At 50.0% G+C, this 20,517-nt stretch overlaps 1 protein-coding gene and 1 pseudogene across 4 annotated transcripts; both read left to right on the top strand.

Annotated features, from left to right (window-relative positions):
- Positions 1 to 218: 218 nt before the first annotated feature.
- On the top strand, positions 219 to 9,271 carry RIIAD1 (regulatory subunit of type II PKA R-subunit domain containing 1). Of its 4 annotated transcripts, XM_077916226.1 has the most exons (6): positions 219 to 594; positions 1,524 to 1,600; positions 2,750 to 2,868; positions 6,099 to 6,145; positions 7,239 to 7,354; positions 7,970 to 9,271. In XM_077916226.1, the coding sequence occupies exons 1-3, from the start codon at positions 511 to 513 to the stop codon at positions 2,835 to 2,837; spliced, it is 249 nt and encodes an 82-aa protein (XP_077772352.1). In that variant the 5' UTR covers positions 219 to 510; the 3' UTR covers positions 2,838 to 2,868; positions 6,099 to 6,145; positions 7,239 to 7,354; positions 7,970 to 9,271. The 4 variants fall into 4 exon arrangements, with proteins under 4 accessions (XP_077772352.1, XP_077772351.1, XP_077772350.1 ...); XM_077916225.1 differs by lacking the exon at positions 7,970 to 9,271 and having other exon boundaries at positions 224 to 594; positions 7,227 to 7,317; XM_077916224.1 differs by lacking the exon at positions 2,750 to 2,868 and having other exon boundaries at positions 441 to 594.
- A 5,266-nt stretch (positions 9,272 to 14,537) lies between these two features.
- On the top strand, positions 14,538 to 19,441 carry LOC144324824 (protein lin-28 homolog A pseudogene; annotated as a pseudogene).
- Positions 19,442 to 20,517: the final 1,076 nt, after the last annotated feature.

Raw genomic sequence — 20,517 nt, 5'->3', positions numbered from 1 at the left:
GGTGGGGGGCGGCGGGAGTGGGGTGGGGTGGGGTTGGCTACTAAGCCTTCTGAAGGGGAAGGAGCTGGGTTTCTGCGGTCTGGCGTCGTCCCCCCCGCAAGCCCCGGCCAATAGGGCTTCAACAGCTGCCAGAGAACCGACAGGGTCATGAATCAGGTTCTGTGAGACTTTGCCTTAGGAATTCCTTCGCCAGTTTTTCTCTGGAGTCAAGAAAAACAAAACTATTTGTGGCTGGGTGGGGTCAGGAAGGAGGCCTCCTTCCGTGCAGGACTCAGCCAGGAAGTGCGCCCCCCAGTCTGAGGGAGGCGATCCCACGGGGGCGCCCCCAGTCTCGTCTAGAGCCTCCTCCCCGGCTTCTGAAGGCCCCGCTCACTTGTCCCCCAGGGACCACCCCCTGCGAGCCGAGCAGCCGAGGCCCCGACCGGCCGGCGCGGGGGGGAGGGGAGCGGAAGGGGTGGAGGGGCGGGGCCTCCGCGCCCGCGTCCCCGTCGCCCTGACGACCCGGACAAGATGGCGACGCTGCAGGGCGGGCTCCTGGGGCCGGACCCCGGGGCGCTGAGCCCCGCGCAGCAGGAGCAGCTGCGGGACTTCAAGGTGGGCGCATCCCGACCCCGCGTCCATCCAAGTGCAGCCGCCCGGGGCGAGGGCCGTAGGCCGGGGGGGGGGGCGGAGGGGCGGGGAGCCCGTGCCCAGGTGAGGGCCGGAAGGCCGTGGGGGGGGCTTGGGGGGCTGGGGGGGGCCCGGAGGAGGGCTAGGAGCGGGGAGCCCGTGCCCAGGTGAGGGCCGGAAGGCCGTGGGGGGGCTGGGAGGGGGCCCGGAGGAGGGCGAGGAGCGGGGAGCCCGTGCCCAGGTGAGGGCCGGAAGGCCGTGGGGGGGGCTGGGGGGGGCCCGGAGGAGGGCTAGGAGCGGGGAGCCCGTGCCCAGGTGAGGGCCGGAAGGCCGTGGGGGGGCTGGGAGGGGGCCCGGAGGAGGGCGAGGAGCCGGGAGCCCGTGCCCAGGTGAGGGCCGGAAGGCCGTGGGGGGCTGGGGGGGCTGGGAGGGGGCCCGGATGAGGTCGAGGAGCGGGCCCGGGGGGAGCCCGTGCCCAGGTGAGGGCCGGAAGGCCGTGGGGGGGCTGGGGGGGGCTGGGGGGGGCCCGGAGGAGGGCAAGGAGCGGGCCCGGGGGGAGCCCGTGCCCCGGCGAGGACCCAGGCGGAGCCCTACGGCCTCTCGCGGTGCGGGAAGGTCCCAGGCACCTGGCGGGAACGGCCCGGGAGGACTGGCGGAGACGGTGACTCGGACACGGAGACGGCGCCCGGACCGCGCAGAGCAGACACCGGCAGTTAGCGGCGGGGCCCCGAGCCCGACAGAGCTGGGCGGCCTGGGGGGCCTGGGGGGCCTGGGGCTGCGGGGCCGCGGCCGGGCGGGGCTGCGGGGCGGGTGAAGGCGTCAGACCTCCCGCTCCGGGGCGCGCCCGGGGCCCGCGGCCTTACCCCAGGGCTTGCCCGCGAAACCTGCCTCCTCCTTCGCCCTCTTACCCCCAGATTCAGACTCGGATTGCTAACGAAAAATACCTGAGGACCCACAAAGAAGTGGACCTGCTCATAAGCGGTTTCTTCAGGTAGGTGGGTGTTCCCAGTCGGCCTTGACCACCAGTGGAAGATGCTACGAAAACTTGCTGCAGAGATGAGCGCCTGCTGCCCTCAGGGTCAGAGGTGGCGGACAATAAGGTAACATAACAACTAAATAAACACACACACACACACACACACACACATTTTGGGTAGACAAGTATTTTAAGATTGTTTTCTGAGATCTGTATCATCCAGGGCATTCTTGAGTTATCTCTAGAGGTTTCCTTCAGTTAATCTGTAAATTCTCAAAAATTAATATTCAGTCATTTTCGCTGTTAGGGTAAATATATATCTTCTGACTTTTGGAAGAGGTAATTTGGCATTGAGAAACTCAACAGGCAGCCATTGGGTGTAGAACACTATTTCTGCATCAGAGGAGCTTAACAAGATCACTAGAACTTAAAAAAAAAAAAAAAAAAAATCAGAGTCTGGCCCTTCTGTCCCTGAGAGCTTTGTTGTGGAAAGGCACCAATGGTTGGAAGCCATTCGCCTGTAAGTCTTGGGGAAAAGACTGTTTTCCACCATATCCTGGGGCATGTTTTTCTTTCCCCTACATTGCCCTTAAGTGTGTCATTTGTTTCAATGGAAAATTCTCCTGATGGGATGGGATGAAAGGCAAAGAACTGTAAAAAAAAAAAAAAAAAAAAAAAAAAAAAAAAATCTAGCAGCAACAAGGATAAAAACAATAGAACTATTTCCAATACCGTTTGGCTATAGATAAGTAGGCAAGGTTTAAATGTTAATAATGGCTTCCAATTCCAGGCACTGTGCTCAATTTCATGAGCCCTTATCACACTGAACTGTAATTTCATTGTCCTCTTCTGCTTCTGTCCCTGGTCAGAACGCCAAGCCAGCGGAGCCATGTCTGTGTCTCTGGCACGTGCATAGCGTGCATAGTGCATAGCGTATGGCGTCTTGGTACTTGGGCTGATCTTCCCAGCAACGACAAAACACAGCTCATCTTCACTTCCGTTTTATAGGTGGAGAGGTGAAGTACCTTCCCCAGGATGCTGAACCAGGATCCAGACCCCTGGTATTTCCACTGTGTTGGGTTGAAAGCTCACAGAAGGGGAGCCAGAGGCAGGGCTCTTCTTTATCTTCTCAACAGTAGACCTGGAGCTGTGTCTTTTTTCCAGGCTCCTTTCTTTCCCGGATCTCACTGTCCTTGATCTCCTCGTCATTTCTCCAGAGGCTGCAGATTCTCACAGGGCAGATAGGGGATAGAGAAAGGGAAGACAGAAACTTCTCTGTGAAGGTTGGTTTTGTTTGGCTCAGGGCTAAGGCTTAGGCAAAAAGATGGTGTAGGGGTCTTCTGTCAGTGTCAGTCCTGGGGATCAGGCTATCATTTTTTGCACTTTTTCTTCTAAAGGGAAATAAAGGTTGACCTCATTCCTATCGCGGGGAGCTCCAAGTTAGGAATGATTCCAGCAGGGAGGTTGAGGATAGATATTAAAAGCCTGAATTAAATCACCATTTGCATTGTTCACAAACACAAGGAATGGGTAGTGGTGGGGACAGTGGTGAATGAAGAGGGTAGTGTTTTTAGTTACATGTCAGGGATGGCCCAGCTTCTCTGTCCAGGAAGTTTCCAGGAGGAACTGGGTGTCTGCTCCTGGCTGCCTCGAGAACAGCTTTCCTCCCTTCCTTATTATCCCCACTACCACCACCCCACCCACCCACCCCTCTGGCCAGGTAGGCCACCAGGCTCTCCCTTTGCTGTTCTTGAAGCTACCTACGGGAAATTCTCCTGCCCCTTTCAGGCTTTTTCTCTTTCTGAGGTGGAGGTGGGAGGGGGAGAAGAAGTGTTTAAAGTTTGAGGGTTTGCTTTTGTTGTTTTTGGGGTTCCTGTTACTTCTTCAGAAGAAACTGGGATGAATTAGAATCAGCCCCCCATCATTTATACTGGATACTTCAGATGGTATTCCCCTTAGGAAAAGAGGAAAGGAGAATAGGGGACAGAATTCTGGGCGGCATACCTGCCCTTACCTCTTCTGCAGGTCCCTGCACTAGACTTACTCCAACCCATTGAGGAGCTCCAAGATGTTTTTGTTGGGAAGCGAGCCCCCTACTTGGATTTTCCAGATCCTATAGCGATTCACTTACAGCTCTTCAGGGTGTTCTTGTATACACAGTGTATGAAACTCTTAATACCTTGAATTTTGGACCTGAAAAATAGAAAGGGTAGGGATCTAACTTATTTTAGGCACCCAGGGATCTTGGGTTTTAGGCTGGAGATATGATCGCAAAGTATGAAATTGTAGAAAGACTTTATTAGTTATTTTTCTAAGTAGCCAGGCAGATGAACCTTCCCTTAATTAATTAATTAATTAATTAATTAATTTTCCTTCCCCAAATTTATTTATTTATTTATTTATTTATTTTTTTTAAAGATTTTATTTATTTATTCATGATAGTCACAGAGAGAGAGAGAGAGAGGCAGAGACACAGGCAGAGGGAGAAGCAGGCTCCATGCACCGGGAGCCCGATGTGGGATTCGATCCCGTGTCTCCAGGATCGCGCCCTGGGCCAAAGGCAGGCGCCAAACCGCTGCGCCACCCAGGGATCCCTCCTTCCCCAAATTTAGAACTGATTATGTCATTCCTTAGCCAGAAAAATCTTCAGTGGCTCTACAGCATTGCCCCCCCCCACACTTTTTTTTTTTTTTTAACATTCCGTTGAAATATAATGAAAAATGGCATATCCTAAACTGGGTGAACTTTTACAAGATGAGAATATATATGGTACGAGGGTCCAGATCAAGAAATAGAACCTGACTAGCATCACAGACTGTCTGTGGCCTCTTCCAGGCACTTCCCCCCGAAAGGTAGCCAGTATCCTGACTTCTCTTGTGGCACAGATTTGTTTTGCCTTTTTTGTACTTTATATAAGTGGAATTCTGCAGTATGTACTCTTTTTGCCTGGCTTCTGTTGCCCAACTGTGTCTTAGAGATCCTTCAATCTTGAAACTGCTGGGGATGTTCCACTGTGTGACTAGTGTGAGCTTTACCCATTCCCCTTGCCTTTTGAATTGATATACATGTCTCTCCTTGGCCTTCCAGGCTCTCCATAGTAGAGCCCCTTTGCTCCCTACTGCTCTCTGTGCTGGCCCCCCATTCCAGCCAGATGGAAGCTCTGATCACTCCATGGACCTCCCCACTGTCAGGGACACTGACACTTTAAGTGCTCCTCTGAACTCTGGGGATACAAAAGGTGGATATTCTGGTTCCTACCCTTGAGGAGTTCACCATCTATAGGACACAGGCTGTTTCCTTTGATTTCTTGATCTTTATTCTTGCCACTTCTCTGGGTCTGGGATGCCCTTATCCTGCCTGCCGAAACCCTGAGTGCACGGGGTACCAGCTGCTCTGTGAAGATTGCTGGGTCTGTGCTCTCAGAAACCATCCTCCTTGTCCGTAGCACAGTGTTAACACCCTCTTAGAGCACTGCCAGGAGGTTCCTTGGCCTTTTGGACATTTGGGAACTTACCCGTTCCCTTTTACTTGACTAATTTCTTTGAGGTGGTGCTGTATTTTATTTATTTATTTTTTAAATCAATCCCTCATATCTAGTATAGTCACACAGAATTTGTGCTCAATGATTATCAAGTGGAATTCAAGGAGAAGGAAGGCAAATTCTTAAGGCTTGGGAGGTAGGGGCTTTCAGGGCCAGGAAGCCTTCTTCCAGGCTGGTGGGCAGAGCGGCCATGGCCAATTGGAGGTGTTGTAGAGAACACTGGCCTTGGAATCATAAGACCTGGGCTCTCTGCCTTTTATTTACATGCTTTGTGAACTTGGGCAAATGATTAACCTTTTGAAAGTTTGATTTCTTCATATGTAAAATGGGGCACAGTCGTTGCTGTTTCACAGGGTTGTTGTAAAATGAGATAATATTTGTGAACATTCTTTATGAACAATAAAACTCCATGCGAGATAAGGCAGTTCCCCTCCCCAGTGGCACCAGCGCTGCAGGCCTTATCAGTGTTCTGGTCAAGGCAGGGAAACAAGCAGCCTAAGTCTGCCCTCTCAGCTCTGCTGATGGCATTGCTCCCCCCACCTCGCCACCCCTTTGGGCACCCGTGGCTAAATGCAGTCACCAGCTGTGGGGTCGCATATGTGTCCGACCACACAGGAAGCCCTCGAGGACTAGGCAATGTGTCCTTCATCTTTACCTCCTGTCCCTAGCTTGGTCTCTGGTTCTGTGAAAATGTTTGTTGAATGAATGACATGCTTTGCCTGTCTGTGGCACAGCTGTCTTGTGAGGTGAGCTTGGTGCCATTTTTAATGTTTTGCCCTTTGCTTCAGAGCCTGACCTGAGGGAAAATAACGAATGCAAGGGTCTTGGTCAGGAGGTCCCCGGCTTACTGACTCCCAGAACGCTGTGTCTCAGGCCAATCTACTCCCTGAGGGTGGGGACCTGTGGCTGAGGCTGAGCGCAGCCTGCCTTCAGGCCTGCTTTACTCTTGCCCTTATTCCTTATGTCTTCCAGAGAAATGTTTCTGAAAAGACCAGACAACATCCAAGAATTTGCTGCAGGTGAGTGAGGCAGTGTGCGTTGTGGGTGTTTGAGAAACCAGCCTAAGGGATATTGTTGCAGATGTAGACTCGGACAAGCCCCAATTCTCCCTGCAGAGTCTGGGGTGCTTCTTCACTCCATGTCCCCTTAAGGAGCTTTTTTCAGAAGGCTACTTCCTCCATTGTCATTTCCTCAAAATGAGGACAGATGAAAAATGAGACAGAGCTTCCTTGTGGGGAGGGTTAAGAATTTTGAGATTCCCAAAGGAACACATTGGTGGCTCTTTACCTGGGCATCGTAAAGCAAGGTTCCCCAACCTGGCTATACCTGGGGAGCTGTTAAGGAATGCTGATGCCTGGGCCCAGCCCAAGAGGTTGGTGTTTCAGTAGCTCAGGTGGGGCCAGGCCCCACAGTTGAAAAAGTCCCCAGGTGACTCTAAGGGGTTCTGCTGCCCCAGCTGCCTTAGGTCAGTGGTACTGAGAGGGAAGGGCTGAGCTGGCTGCTTCCTTGGGTCCTGTTGGCCCAGGGACGTAGTTCTGGCCTTGCACCATTTCTAACTGAATTTGATGTGTCTGCTGCCACAGCAGATGACGCCTCTGGTTCACATTATGCTGGGTGTATAAAAACTCTCCTCTGTCGTCATCATGTGAGAGCCTGGCTCTCCTCTGAGAGGATATTCTCAGAGAGGAGAGGGCGTGATATCTCAGAGATGAGCTGGCAAGCTGAGCTGAGATGAGAATAACATTTGGCATTTATTTGGGCCTCAGGATGGGCTGGGAGCAGAAAACCCAGAGATCCCTCGGCCCTCTGATGGCTCTTGTGCATCAGGAAGCTGAGGAACTGCAGGATAGTGAGGAAGGGACAGGAGCCATCCTGTGTAAGCCCCTCTTGGGAACGCTTGAGCTCACAGGCTCAGCACCACTCCAGGCGGGGACAGTGACCACGGGATCTGCTGTGACTTCTAGTGTGTTGGAAAGCAGGGCCGCCTCGAACAGCCCTGCGAGGCTGAGCCATCCTAGCTCTTGAGCAGAGTAAGTGATCTCCCTCCCTGCCTTTCCCCTTTGGGTTTAGATAATTTTTTCTTTTCGATTCTTATCCCAGACTATTTCACAGATCCAAGACTTCCCAACAAGATTCACATGCAGCTAATTAAGGAGAAGAAAGCAGCTTAATTAGCAGAATCATGATGCTCAGCTGCCGAGAGAGACCAGAAAGAATCCAGCCTTAGGGTGGGTGTTAACCTCACTTACAGACAGAGGCTTCTTTACTCTTGTCAAAATAAGCACTGGCTTCTCAGCCCAGGGTGTGAAAGAAACCAAAGGGAGAAGCTGCAGAGAAGTTTCATGCAAGTGTTTCGTTTTCTTGACACTATTTTGGGGAATTAGGGGCTGTGAAGAGCAGCCCGGGGTTTGTCTGGCATGTCCGTGGCAGGAAGAGACAGCTGTCTTCTGAGCCTAGTGAAACGTAGTCAGAGAGTGGAAGCGGAATCGTGTGGGAGTGAAGGGTGGCAGGGAAATGGGGGTGGGGCCTGCCAGCATCCAGACCCCGCTGTCAGACTGCAGAATATTGAGTGCTCCCCGCAGATGGCCTTTTCCTTCTTCCCTGGTGCTGGGAGCAGAGGGGGTTCCCGTTGCTTCTGGAAGGGGCGGGAACCATTTCCCTCGTTGTATCTCTTGGACTAGGGACTTTCCTGCTCCCCCTCATCTTCAAACCAGGCTCTACTGTGAGAGCCATCTCACATATCTCAGGATGATTTCTGAAAGGATTCTGCAGATTGGGAATTTTTCACGTGAGGTGGGCAAAAGCCACATTCCTGATTTCATAGCACCATTTGTATTTTGCAGGGTCTCCTGGAAGCAAGGGAGCCCTTTGTCATCATCAGTGTGTGGTTCCAAGCCTCCTTGGGCCGTGTCTGCTGTTGCAAAGGCTTTTAAAGATATTCATTAAAAACAGACCTTTCCACTCTTTCTGCTGTATTTCACTCCAAAGGAGGAAGCCATCCAGCACAGAGGGCTGTTGTGCCCCTCCTTTGACCTGAGAAGCCACAGGGCGGGTGGGCTGTCTGCGGCAGCCCATGGGCCTCCGCTAGGTCAGGGACTGCTCCCACATGTGCCTCAACACTGTGTCCTCTCTGCCCCTCCAGGCCACTTGCTCCCAAAGCCAAGGCTGGACAAAAGAATGAGGGCGGGGATCCTGCGAGGACCACAGTTGATCAGGGTGGTACTGAAGCCCTGTCTACACTTTAGCATGGCTTGTTTGTTGTTTGTTTTTCCCATCTTCCCTCCTGGGTTACTGTATGGGGTGTACAGGTGGTGGTTTAACTCTTTTCTACCAGCGATAACAGCAGCTGGGCTGGAAAGACAGTAAAAAAATGAGATTGGACAAAGAAAACCCATTCAGGGCCATGCCACTTGTAAAATATGAATCTAACAGGTGACTCAGAGGTGGTGGACTTTGTTCTTGAGGATTTTTACCAACAAGCCACCCGTCCATTTGGTTTTCAGCTAACAGGCAGGGGAGTGGGCCAGTTGGCCTTTTGACATCCTTTTCAGGCCCAGAAGGCATCCATGTCTTCTGTGTTATGCCCCGTTTCTTTGGCCTCCATAATCCACTGTATGAAGGACCTCTCACCTATGTGTGTCGTCCACATCACCATGGCAACAGAGGCTTAGCCCAAAGCAGGGGCTGTGTTCTTTTTCTTTCCCTTGTCCCTGTCTGTCTCATTCCCAGCTACCAGCCCCTGCCATGGTGGAAGGGCAACAAAACCAGGTGGCAAGAGAACTATTAAATCTATGCATAATAAGCGATGTAGCAGGAACCGAAGAGTTATTTCAAGTGCTTTCAGAATTACACTTCAGTGGCTATGGCTCTGACAGTGAGGTATCCCTGTTTAGAAAATCCAGATGAAGCCTTCAGCAGAAAACACATGTACCAAGGACCTCTGATGAGATGTGTTAAATTAGTCTCTTGAAGGCTTTCCTGGGAAGAGAGGTCTGCAACAAGGTGGGGGAAGAACAAAGTGTTTTTCAGATGCTTGAGTGCATGATATGATACTGCAAGAGTATAGTGACTCATTCTTGGGGGGTTCCTGGCAGAAATAAGAAATGCATTTCAAAACAAAACAACAACAACAACAACAAAAAGAAATGCATTTCAATTAGAACATATTTCCAAGCCAAGGAAAGAAGGCATTTGGCACACGGTCCAGAGAGCATCTGTTCTGTATGACATCGTGTGCCAGGTTCTGAGGGTAAGGTGGGGAGGTCATCCTGCCACGCGGTGCTGTATGGTCTGGGAGGAGATGTGGAACTTATCACCCCAAACTTTAACTGTCCAGATAGCTCACCTTTTAGACTGAAAGCGCCATCAGAACAGGGACAAAATCTAAAAATCGGACCTGTTCACTGTTGAATTCCTGACTGCTGGCCCGGTGTCCGGCGTAGAGGAAGTGCTCAGTGAGCATCTGAAGAGAATGAATGCTCATATAATTGAGTGAGCAATCATGTTCTATCAGCCCCTATAAAGATTATAAAGCAGGATGCCTGGGTGGCTCAGCAGTTGAACATTTGCCTTCGGCTTGGGTCGTGATCCTGGGGTCCTGGGATCGAGTCCCACGTCGGGCTCCCTGCAAGGAGTCTGCTTCTCCCATTGCCTGTGTCTCTGTCTCTTTATGTGTCTCATGAATAAATAAATAAAATCTTAAACAAACGAACTATAAAGCTACACAGCTCTGATGGATGTAGATACATCTACAGGAGGGGTAAGAAAGAATACCCAGTCTACCTGCAGCAGGAAAGAGAGGGACCTCAGGGAAACTGGCATGTGATGGGTGGGAAAGTACTTGCCAGGCGATGTGAAGGGCAGTGTGGGGGGAGCCAGGGTACGGCAGGTGCTTCCATTTTGCTGAGCAGGGTGGTGGTCGCCGGCCCTGTTTGTCACCTGCCCATCCTCCTTACCCCTTTCTTCCTTGCTGACTGAACACCAGCTTTGTTGAGGGCAGCAGTGGGCTCAGCCCCAAGTGGTAGATGGTATTCTAAGCCAGCCACAGCACCACTTTCCCTGGTTTCCCAGCCTGCCTTGCAAGGGGCAGCCATGTGTAAAAGTGTGCTGCAGGTTTCTAGGAAAGCTTTTGCTTTCTTAACAAGAATAAGGGGAGGGGGGATGATAGATTAAGTCGGTGTAGCCTTCCCTTTACCCACCTTTCTGTTGTGACCCTGAATGTAATGTCTAGAGTCGAGTGGCCATGGTAAGGCCATGAAGTGACCAGCAGGAGGGAGACAGCCCGTCCTCCAAAGTGGCAGAAAGGAAAGATAACACTGAGGCCCTGGTGGCGTCTTTGAGTACTTGAACAACCCAGCAAATGCCTGCCTTCAGACTTGTTGACAAGTGGGAAAAATACATCTCTAATTTGTTTTGAAAGCATACCGGTGTTTAATCCCGACCCACCACTTACTAGATGTGTGGCCTTGGCCAAGCCACTTTTCTTGTGAGGTTTCTCATAGGTAAACCAAGACATGTAATTACCAGCTCTCAGGGCTGCTGGGTTAGGAACAAGGAGGGGCAGTGCCTGACACATGGGCAGTGTTCACAGGGGCTCTGACTGGAGGTGGGCATGATGCAGGGAGAAGAGGCCAGACAGGAAGATGGGACCAATTGTGAGGAGCATCACACCCGAGGCACAGGAGGTTGATTTTTATCATCTAGGCAATGGAGAGCCAGCACAAAATTTTAAGCCAAGAGGAGTTCCTGAAGAGATTTACATTCAGAAAATGCCAGAGTGTGGAAGACAAACTAGGGGAGACTTAAGCTAGAAGTGGAAGAACCCATGGTCCAAGCCATCACCAGCCTCTCTCTGCATCTTGTCACTCACGTCTCAGCAGGCCTGTGCTGACTCCTGCCCGCCCCAGCTGAGAGCCAACTTCACTGCCTGGAACAAAAAACCCAGTTCATAGCTGCTTAATTTTTCTCACCTGATAGAATGTCTGGCTGTAGGCAAAATTCAAAGGTTCAGTGGTATCAGTAAGGACCCAGACCAGGCTTCCATTCCCTGCCCCCCTCCCGCCTCAGCTGGCTCTGGCCTGTGGCTCACCTCGCAAGGGGCTGCCTCTGTCCTCCAACAGGGAGAAGGAAGTGGCCATGCCCGCCCCGCCTGTACCTTTTTGTCAGGAAAGAAAGTTTCCCTGAAAGTCCTTTCCACCTGTGTTTCACAGGGCCAGATCAGGGTCCTGTGGTCCACCCAAGTGCTCCAGAGACTTCTGGAGAAGAAGGTGTCCAGAGGAGAGTGGGGGCTGCTGGTGGGTCAGCCCCAAAGCTGTGCCTGCAGCTTGCTGGTTCCTTCTCCACGTCTCAGAATGGTTGCTTTTAAGGGGTGCCTGGGTGGCTCAGCAGTTTAGCGCCTGCCTTCTGCTTAGGGTGTGATCCTGGAGTCCTGGGATCGAGTCCCACATCGGGCTCCCTGCAGGGAGCTGCTTCTCTTCTGCCTGTGTCTCTGCCTGTCTCTGTGTCTCTCGTGAATAAATAAAGGTTCAGAATAAATAAACAAAATCTTTAAAAAGGGGGTGCCTGGGTGGCTTGGTTTTTGTCTGCTCAGGTTGGGATCTCATGGGTCCTGGGATTCTCTGTGTTGGGCTCCATGCCTGCCAGGGAGTCTCCTGGAAGATTCTCTTCTGCCCCTCCCCTGACTTGTGCTCTTTCCCTCTCAAGTAAATAAATAAATAGAAAAATAAATAGAAAACAAACCCAAATCAGAGCCTGCCTGAAACCCTACCAGTGGTCTTCCAGGCACTTAAACCAGATGGCTCTCCGGGCTTTTCAAGACCCTCTCCATCCCTCAGACTTTTTCTGCCCCCTGCCTCCCACCTGCCCGTGTTCTAGACACACAGGTCTTTCCTCCCTTCTTCAGGTATACCAGGGGAATTTGGGAGTTAGGGCCTTTGAACTGTGCCTGGATTTTTCTTCACAGGTCTTCACAGGGCTGGGGTGCTCTGCTCTGAAAGGAAGCTTCTAAGGGAGCAGGCCATGCTTTTCTCACATGGCACAACTCACATGGTTGGTTTAGGACCTGCCTCTGCAGCTTCCTCCTTTTCCCTCATGGCCAAAGGATGAGCAGGAAGGACTGCAGCAGCGATACTTGTCTTTCTTTTCTGGAAAGCAAGTCTTCCCTGGTACAGCCCCTCCACCTCTGCCAAGTCCCCCTCAAATCTCATTGGCCAGACCTGTGTGCATCTCCCCCTTTAAGGGAGGCTGGGAAGTTGAGTCTCCAGCCAGCCAACAGTGCCCTAGAGAGCTGCTTGTCGCTTCCTCAGAGTCCTTTCCTAGGGATCTAATTGAAGTAGCCTCACCCACATATTTTTAATACTTAATTTAAAAAAATCTAATTAAAAAAAATCCACCCCCATCAGCCCTGGTCGTCTTCTCTCATACACTGTCTTCTTCACAACATCTGTCACTGTGATCTTGTCTGCTGTCTGTGGCCTGGAGAATGCGAGCTGTGGCGAGAGCTGGCCTGGTCAGCCGTGTTTGTCACCCGGGGCCACGCAGTGGGGCCTGGGACTCAGCTGCCCAGAGTGCATTTGCTGTGTGAAGGCTGACCTGCATGGGGGCAGGGCTTCAGGAGATGGAGTCTTGAATTTAGGAGGAGAGCTGGCAGGATTGTGGTTCCAATGGGCTAAGTCATTCTAGATTCTAGAATGACTTCTCAGTTTCCTTCACAGGCAAAGGGAGAGGTGTGGGGTTATATCCGTTAACACAGAGGGAAGTGGATGGGGAGATGGATTTAGACTGAAAGGTGTCTTCTGGGTTTGTAATTAGGTTTTTTTTTTTAATTTTTTATTTATTTATGATAGGCACACAGTGAGAGAGAGAGAGAGGCAGAGACACAGGCAGAGGGAGAAGCAGGCTCCATGCACTGGGAGCCTGACGTGGGATTCGATCCTGGATCTCTAAGATCGCGCCCTGGGCCAAAGGCAGGCACTAAACCGCTGCGCCACCCAGGGATCCCTAGTTTTAGGTCAAATTAGGATGAATCACTGTGCTGGGGTCAATAGGAGTTGGATTGAGTGGACTTCTAGTGGTTGTGAGATGGGGATGTGGGTGTGGATGCACATGGCTTTCTGGGAGGATGGTCATTAGAGGAAGGGCACAGGTTAGAAGGGGAAGCTGGGTCAAGGATGGGCTTCTGTAAAGGGAGGTGCTGGAGCATACAGGGGCCTGGTGTCTTTCATCTTTTGAGATCTGTATTTTTAATTTTTTAAAAAAGATTTTATTTATTCATGAGACACACAGAAAGAGGCAGAGACATAGAGGGAGAAGCAGGCTCCATGCAGGGAGCCTGATGTGAGGCTCCATCCCAGGACCCCGGGATCATCCCCCAAGCCAAAGGCAGATGCTCAACTGCTGAGGCACCCAAGCATTCCATGAGATCTGTTTTACCCTCAGGCTAAAAACTGTAGGAGCTTCTTGGAAATGTTGCACAGGGCAGCCCCGGTGGCTCAGCGGTTTAGCGCCGCCTGCAGCCCAGGGTGTGATCCTGGAGACCCGGGATTGAGTCCCACGTTGGGCTCCCTGCATGGAGCCTGCTTCTCCCTCTGCCTGTCTCTCTGCCTCTCTCTCTCTCCTCTCTGTGTATTCTCATGAATAAATAAATAAAATCTTAAAAAAAAAAAAAAAAAAAAAGGAAATGTTGCACAGATCAGACCTGATATCAGAGGTAATGGGGACCAACAGGCAGGCCTAACTGCCACCGTGTGACCTGCAGTGACCTGTGTCAGCTGGGGCAGTGGCTCTCCCAGGCCTGCAGTGAGAATGCCCCGGTCTCGTAGCACAGGTGGAAGGAAGGGGGAGGAGCAGCATTCGTGCGAGGCGCGCTTCTAACCAGACGGGCCTCTACTGCCCTCTGCTGGCCATGGCTGCAAAGCTGGAGGCCGCCTGAGGGACAGCATCAGCAGGAGAGAAAAAGGGCTTAGGAAGAATGAAAGTAGTCACCAACTCACAGATTCTCCTAGAAGGAAGTTTCTTCAGAAGTTACAGCATCCAGGGCCTTGTCTCTAGCAGTCCTGCCCTATGAGCAGCCTAGATGTTTCCTTTTTTCAAAAAAAGATTTTATTTGAGAGACAGGAGGAGTGAAAGCAAGAGAGCACGTGGAAGGCAGAGGGCAGGAGGCAGAGGGAGAGGGAGAAGCAGACCCCCCACTGAGCAGGGGGTGGCTCAGTGGGTTAGGCATCTGCCTTCCTGCGTAGGTCATGATCTCAGGGTCCTGGGATCAAGCCCCACATCAGGCTCCCTGCTCAGCAAGGAGCCTGCTTCTTCTTCTCCCCACTGCTTGTGCTCTCTCTCGGTTTCTTGGTCTCTTTCTCTCTTAAATAAATAAATAAATAAATAAATAAATAAATAAATAAATAAATAAATAATCTTTTTTAAAAATGAGGGGGAAAAACCTTGCAAAGTTGATTATTCATTCATCCATTCATTTAGTCACTTACTTGCCTACTCATTTATTCAACAAATATTATGGTACATTATGTATTGAGGATGCAGTTTTGGGAATAGGATATTCTTTCCTCAGGGAACTCATGATCTAGTGACTAAAGACAGATACATAGATAATTATAATACAGCTTCAAAGGTGAAGAGAAACACACAAGGCATGATGGGTGTGCAAGACAATGCCTCCCAAAGTGGATGCAGAATGTTAACAGATGGATCAGGACCAGGACAGGGCCTAAGTTCTGCCTAATACCATGTTTCTCATTGTCAACTCTGAGGGGTGATTTTCATTTTCTACAAGGAAAGTTCTTCCTGAAGTCTTCCTTCACTTTTATCTCTCTGATACAGTTGTTAGGGCCTTGCTTTTCACATCTATAGAAAGAGGGATGTACTGCTAGATGTTAAGGTTGAATATCATTGACATGACTGAACTCTATGAATGCTAACATTGATGTGTTAAAACATCTCCCGGGAGCAAGGTGGCATGTGCCTATGGCCATCCTTGGGGAAATTCAGCTTTAGGCCCCCGGAACCAAATGTGCCTTACAAACAATTGCCTCTGCCTAAATGCTTGTTAAAAAACAACAGATTCTTAGTGTTCCTAAACCATTCCTGTTCTCTTGGGTGGCTGAGTTTCTTCATCTTTAAAGGGGATAAGATGTCCCTTGTGGATTTTGTTGTGAGGGCTGATACTGCACACCTGGGCATCCATACTTGTGTCCGGCCCATGGCAGGCCTTCATAGATAGCAGCTACTATTTCAGTGAAGGGCAAAACCCAGTGCATTATTTTCCTAGAGCCGGGGCAGCCCCTGAGGAGAGGTCACAGGTGTGGGCACCCTGGCAAGAAGAGGGAATAAACTAAAATTAAACGCAAGTTGACATGTTGGAGTTTAGGACTATTTCATGTAGACAAAAAACTTAGAACTTTCTCAAGAAAGCTTCTTCAGGCCTCCGGACTTTTCTGGGGCCAGCAGCCACCTGACCAGTGGCCAGGAGCTGCAGGCTCAGCTAACTACCATGGGCTCTGTGTCAAGCCAGCAGTTTGCAGGTGGCTGTGCCAAGGCGCTGGAGGACGCTGCCCGGGGAAGCAGAGGAGCCGCGGCTGCTGCATGGTGCTGGCATCTGTAAGTGGTTCAACTTGCACAAGGGGTTCAGGTTCCTGTCCATGATCACCCACGCCAGGATCGCGCTTGACTCCCCAGTGGATATCTTTGTGCACCAGAGCAAGCTGCACATGGAGGGCTTCCGGAGCCTGAAGGAGGGTGAGGCAGTGGAGTTCACCTTTAAGAAGTCTGCTAAAGGCTTAGAATCTATCAGGGTCACCGGGCCTGGTGGGGTATTTTGTATTGGGAGCAAGAGGTGGCCCAAAGGGAAGAACATGCAGAAGCGCAGATCAAAGGGAGACAGGTGCTACAGGGGCCCAGACCACCATGCCGAGGAATGCAAGCTGCCCTCAGCCCAAGAAGTGCCACTTGTGCCAGAGCATCAGCCATATGGTGGCCTCATGTCCACTGAAGGTCCAGGAGGCCCCCAGCTCACAGGGAAAGCCAGCATACTTTTGGGAGGAAGAAGAAGAGATCCATAGCCCTGCCCTACTCCCAGAGGCCCAGAATTGAGCTATAGTGAGTGAGGGTAATTCATTTGTGATCAGGAAGTTTGGAGGAGCAGGCATCAATCGGCAGAGTGGAGAAAGTGGGGACAAAGTGGGTAGGGGGCAGCTGGCTCTGCCGTACATCTCAGGCCAGGGTCCCACAGCATCACCCCCTCTTCCCTCTTGGCAGGGTTGGGGGGAAGGGGTGAGGCAAATGAACTACAACCGTGCTCTATCCAAATGCTTGTGGAGAGTTCTGGAGAAAATCCCTCCCAGTGTGCTTTACCTGAGTCTCCACCCTCAGATTTCCAGCTTTTGAAAGTGGCCTGGATAGGGAAGTTGTTTTCCTTTCAAAGAAGGACATGTAATAATAATTTTCCCATGCCAGAGTGTGGAGATGAAGCATGAGACCAGATTGATGGGCCCAACCCACAAACCACTATATTCTGTGGGGAGGGAACCTCTAAGGGGTAAGGCAGGGTTTTTCCACATCTTGTCCCATAACCCACTCTTGGGATAGGGTGCTGAGGACTGGGTTGTGACAGTAGCCACAGGGATTGTTGGGGGAATAGCTACAGACCTTCTGCTCCTAAGCTTAATCCCACCCCATTCTGGGCCGATAGGGTTTTATTTATTTGCTCCCTTGGACAACCTTCCCTTGGGCCCCACTTTCTCCAGGATGCCAACTGCACTAGCTGTGTGCGAATGACGTATCTTGTGCATTTTAACTTTTCTTTTCATAATATAAATATTCTGGTTTTTGTATTTTTGTGTATTTTATTTATTTATTCATTCAGAGAGAACGAAGAGAGAGGCAGAGACACAGGCAGAGGGAGAAGTAGGCTCCCCGCAGGAAGCCCGATGCGGGACTCGATCCTGGGTCTCCAGGATCACACCCCGGGCTGCAGGCGGTGCTAAACTGCTGCACCACCGGGGCTGCCCTATTTTTGTGTATTTTCATCTTAAGGCCCTCGTTCCTGCACTGTGTTCTCAGGTACATAAACAATCTCAGGGATAAGTCAGCAGCAGCTCCAGGTCTGCACAGGAGGAATACTTTTTTGTTTTATCACCAGGAAGAACAACTATTTGGAGTGCATAGCCTATTGAACTGCCTCATTTTTGCCAATTAGAGCTGGCTTTTCTGCCATAGTGTTCTCTTGAAACCTCTCTTACCTTCAGTGTTCCACGGGAGATGAGGTTTTGTTTGTTTGTTTTTAAATATTTTATTTTAAAAAAGATTTTATTTTATTTATTCATGACAGATATAGAGATGGGGGCAGAGACACAGGCAGAGGGAGAAGCAGGCTCCACGCAGGAGCCTGATGTGGGACTCGATCCTGGGTCTCCAGGATCATGCCTTGGGCTGAAGGCAGCGCCAAAATGCTGGGCTATCAGGACTGCCCGGGAGATGAGGTTTTAACTCAGTTGCCCCATGACTTAATCTCCTTCTAGTGGAATATTGGAAATTGGTCTGAACAGGAAAAACTGGTACAGGAAGTAACATTAGGAGAGGCCGCACCAGCTGAAAGGTGTGGAGGGGAAGCCAGGATTAGTCAAGAGGTGTCTATACGTGTAATAAAGGATTCCTGTTCCAGACTTCTAATCCCAGGGTACAGGACTCACTTTACATACCAGATACATCCTTCACTGGATTGGGCTAGGCCTACCATGCACAACAGAGAGTGTGCATGTGTGTGCGTGCGTGCATGTGCGCGTGCATATTTTAAAGATGAGTTGGTAAGGATAGGTTTAAGAATAGTAACTCTGGAACCCATCTTGAGCTGCCCAGGGATGGAGTGTATGAAGCTAACTTTCTTTTTTTTTTATTTTTTATGTTTTTTTTAAAATTTTTATTTATTTATGACAGTCACACACAGAGAGAGAGAGAGAGAGAGGCAGAGACACAGGCAGAGGGAGAAGCAGGCTCCATGCACTGGGAGCCCGACGTGGGATTCGATCCCGGGTCTCCAGGATCACGCCCTGGGCCAAAGACAGGCGCTAAACCACTGCGCCACCCAGGGATCCCTGAAGCTAACTTTCTTAACCTTTATAAATTCCGGGCTTTTCTTGTTGACTTCTAGAGAGACCATAAGCCATGGCTTCTTTGCAGTGTCCAGAACCAGTGTCCTGCCCTTCTGCAGCAGTGATTAGTGTCATGGTAGCTAAAGGATAAAAGAAGGTTTTACTTAATATGCTATGAGATCACCACAAACCTACCTCACTGTGTTGAAATGGGGCAGATGTAATAGAACATATTGAGTGATGTGTGTCTGATCCTGGGTTCTTGTCTTCCCTGCTTGCTGCCCCCTCTAGTGATTGTATTTGGGTTTTGTAGGTTTTCATGAATAGCTGATTGGGTGATTGCTAGGTGGCCTGGTTTGTATAAATATAATGTGTTGATCTTCTCCATGTTCTTTTGGGGTTTTATTGTTTACAAACTTCTTTTTGTATTGAGAAAAAGAGCCAAAGCATCTTTGACAAAAGGTTCTGCACCAGGAAAAGAAACTGGAACATAGCTTGGTGACCCCTCTTGAAGTGTGGCAGCCTTGGACTATTATTTTGTGTTCCCTTCCCGTATTTCCTTTTTTGGGCCAGATCTTCTGTCCTAAAAACTTGACTCCTACCCTATCCCCCACTCCCAAGAAAAGGCCCCACACATACACATTTCACATTCTCCCTTGTTCCCAATCTCCTGTGTCAAGTCCATTCCTTGATGTGATTCATACTAATACACTTGTATTTGGATGGAACAAACCTACTTTAATCTCTCCAGGCTGAGGGTAGAGAAGCAACAAGGGGGGCCGAATGTAGAAAGTAGGGTTGGGAGACCAAGAAAGGAAGATGAATGTATATCCAAGTCACTCAGGAACTCTTATGCAGGTGCAAGAAACTTCTGTCAAAGTGGCCACAAGATTGTTTAATAGGAGATGGACGAATGTAACTCCATGTTTACTGCTAGAAACCAAAGCTTTGTGTGAAATCTTGAATTTATTGGGGTGGGGGTGGGGGTGGTAGGAAAGCTATACCTATCTGTTCTTAACCTGATCCCTTCCCCTCATTTCTGAACTGCAGGAGACTGAGCCCTCTTGGGCTTTAGTGACTCCATCTCTGGGGAGTGTTTATTTGATGGTTGGTGTTGCTGTGCCAGGTACTTCCTTTCCCACTTGCTATTGTCTTGTAATGCACATGCTGACCATTTTCCCTTCTCTTTTTACCTTGGGAAAATACAATGAATAAAAACTTATTGGTACTGAAAAAAAAAAAAAAAAAAGAAAGCTTCTTCAGAGCCCTATACAGTGCTTCAGTAGTCATACTTCTGACACCATCTCTCACAGCCCCCAGGTGGACTGGAATCAGGTCCTGCAGAAGCAGGACTTCACAAAGTACCTGATTCTTTTCTCATCAGGGTGGAGAAGTGAGAGCACAGATCCCTCAAAGAGTTACAGGGATGAGAAAGATTCTGGGGGCTGGGAGAACAGAATGCCAGCAGTTGTCTGGTAGCTGGAGGGTAGCTTTGATGTCCAATTAGCAAGTACCTGAAAACAAAATCTGATGGAGAGGCTAAATCCATTACTGGATTGGAGAGGCAGTCAGGGTCTGGGTTTGACCAACGGAGTGCCAGAGGTCACTTGTGGAACATGGCTTTCCGGGTAACGAGGTAGATGGCACTCCACAAGGCTATTATTGCTTGATCTGTACAATAAAAAAGAAACCAAGAATGGATGATAGGGAGGCTGAGGACAGCTACCTTGATAAAAAGTTACAATTCCTTTCTGTTTCTACACCCTGAACCAGTCAGCTTTATTTTTTTTAAAGATTTTATTTATTTATTCGAGAGAGAGAGAGAGAGAAAGAGAGAGGCGAGACATAGGCAGAGGGAGGAGAAGCAGGCTCCATGCAGGGAGCCTGATGTGGGACTCAGTCCCAGGACTCCAGGATCATGCCCTGAGCTGAAGGCAGACACTTAACCTCTGAGCCACCCAGACATCCCAACCAGTCAGCATTAAAAAAGAATTCTTTATTGAGGTATAATTTACTTACATTAAAACACCAACTTAAAATGTACACTTTAGGGGCACCTGGGTGACTCAGTTCATTAAGTATCTTCAGCTCAGATCCTAGGCCCAGTGATGTACCAGAGCCAATTTGTACCATCTAGTGAGATCCAGTTGTTAGCTAGCACCCTCTTCCATACTCAGTGTCTAGTGATGTTGCACTGGATATGTGACATTGTCAGTGGAAAGGATATTATACAAGAAACTGGCAAATGTGGGGCACGGGTGGCTCAGTCGGTTAAGTGTCCAACCTTGCTTTCG

This window comes from Canis aureus, chromosome 12 (assembly GCF_053574225.1).
Source record: "Canis aureus isolate CA01 chromosome 12, VMU_Caureus_v.1.0, whole genome shotgun sequence".
Taxonomy (NCBI): domain Eukaryota; kingdom Metazoa; phylum Chordata; class Mammalia; order Carnivora; family Canidae; genus Canis; species Canis aureus.
The sequence above is the reverse complement of the archived record's forward strand: the minus strand, read 5'-3'. Positions and strand labels throughout refer to the sequence as shown.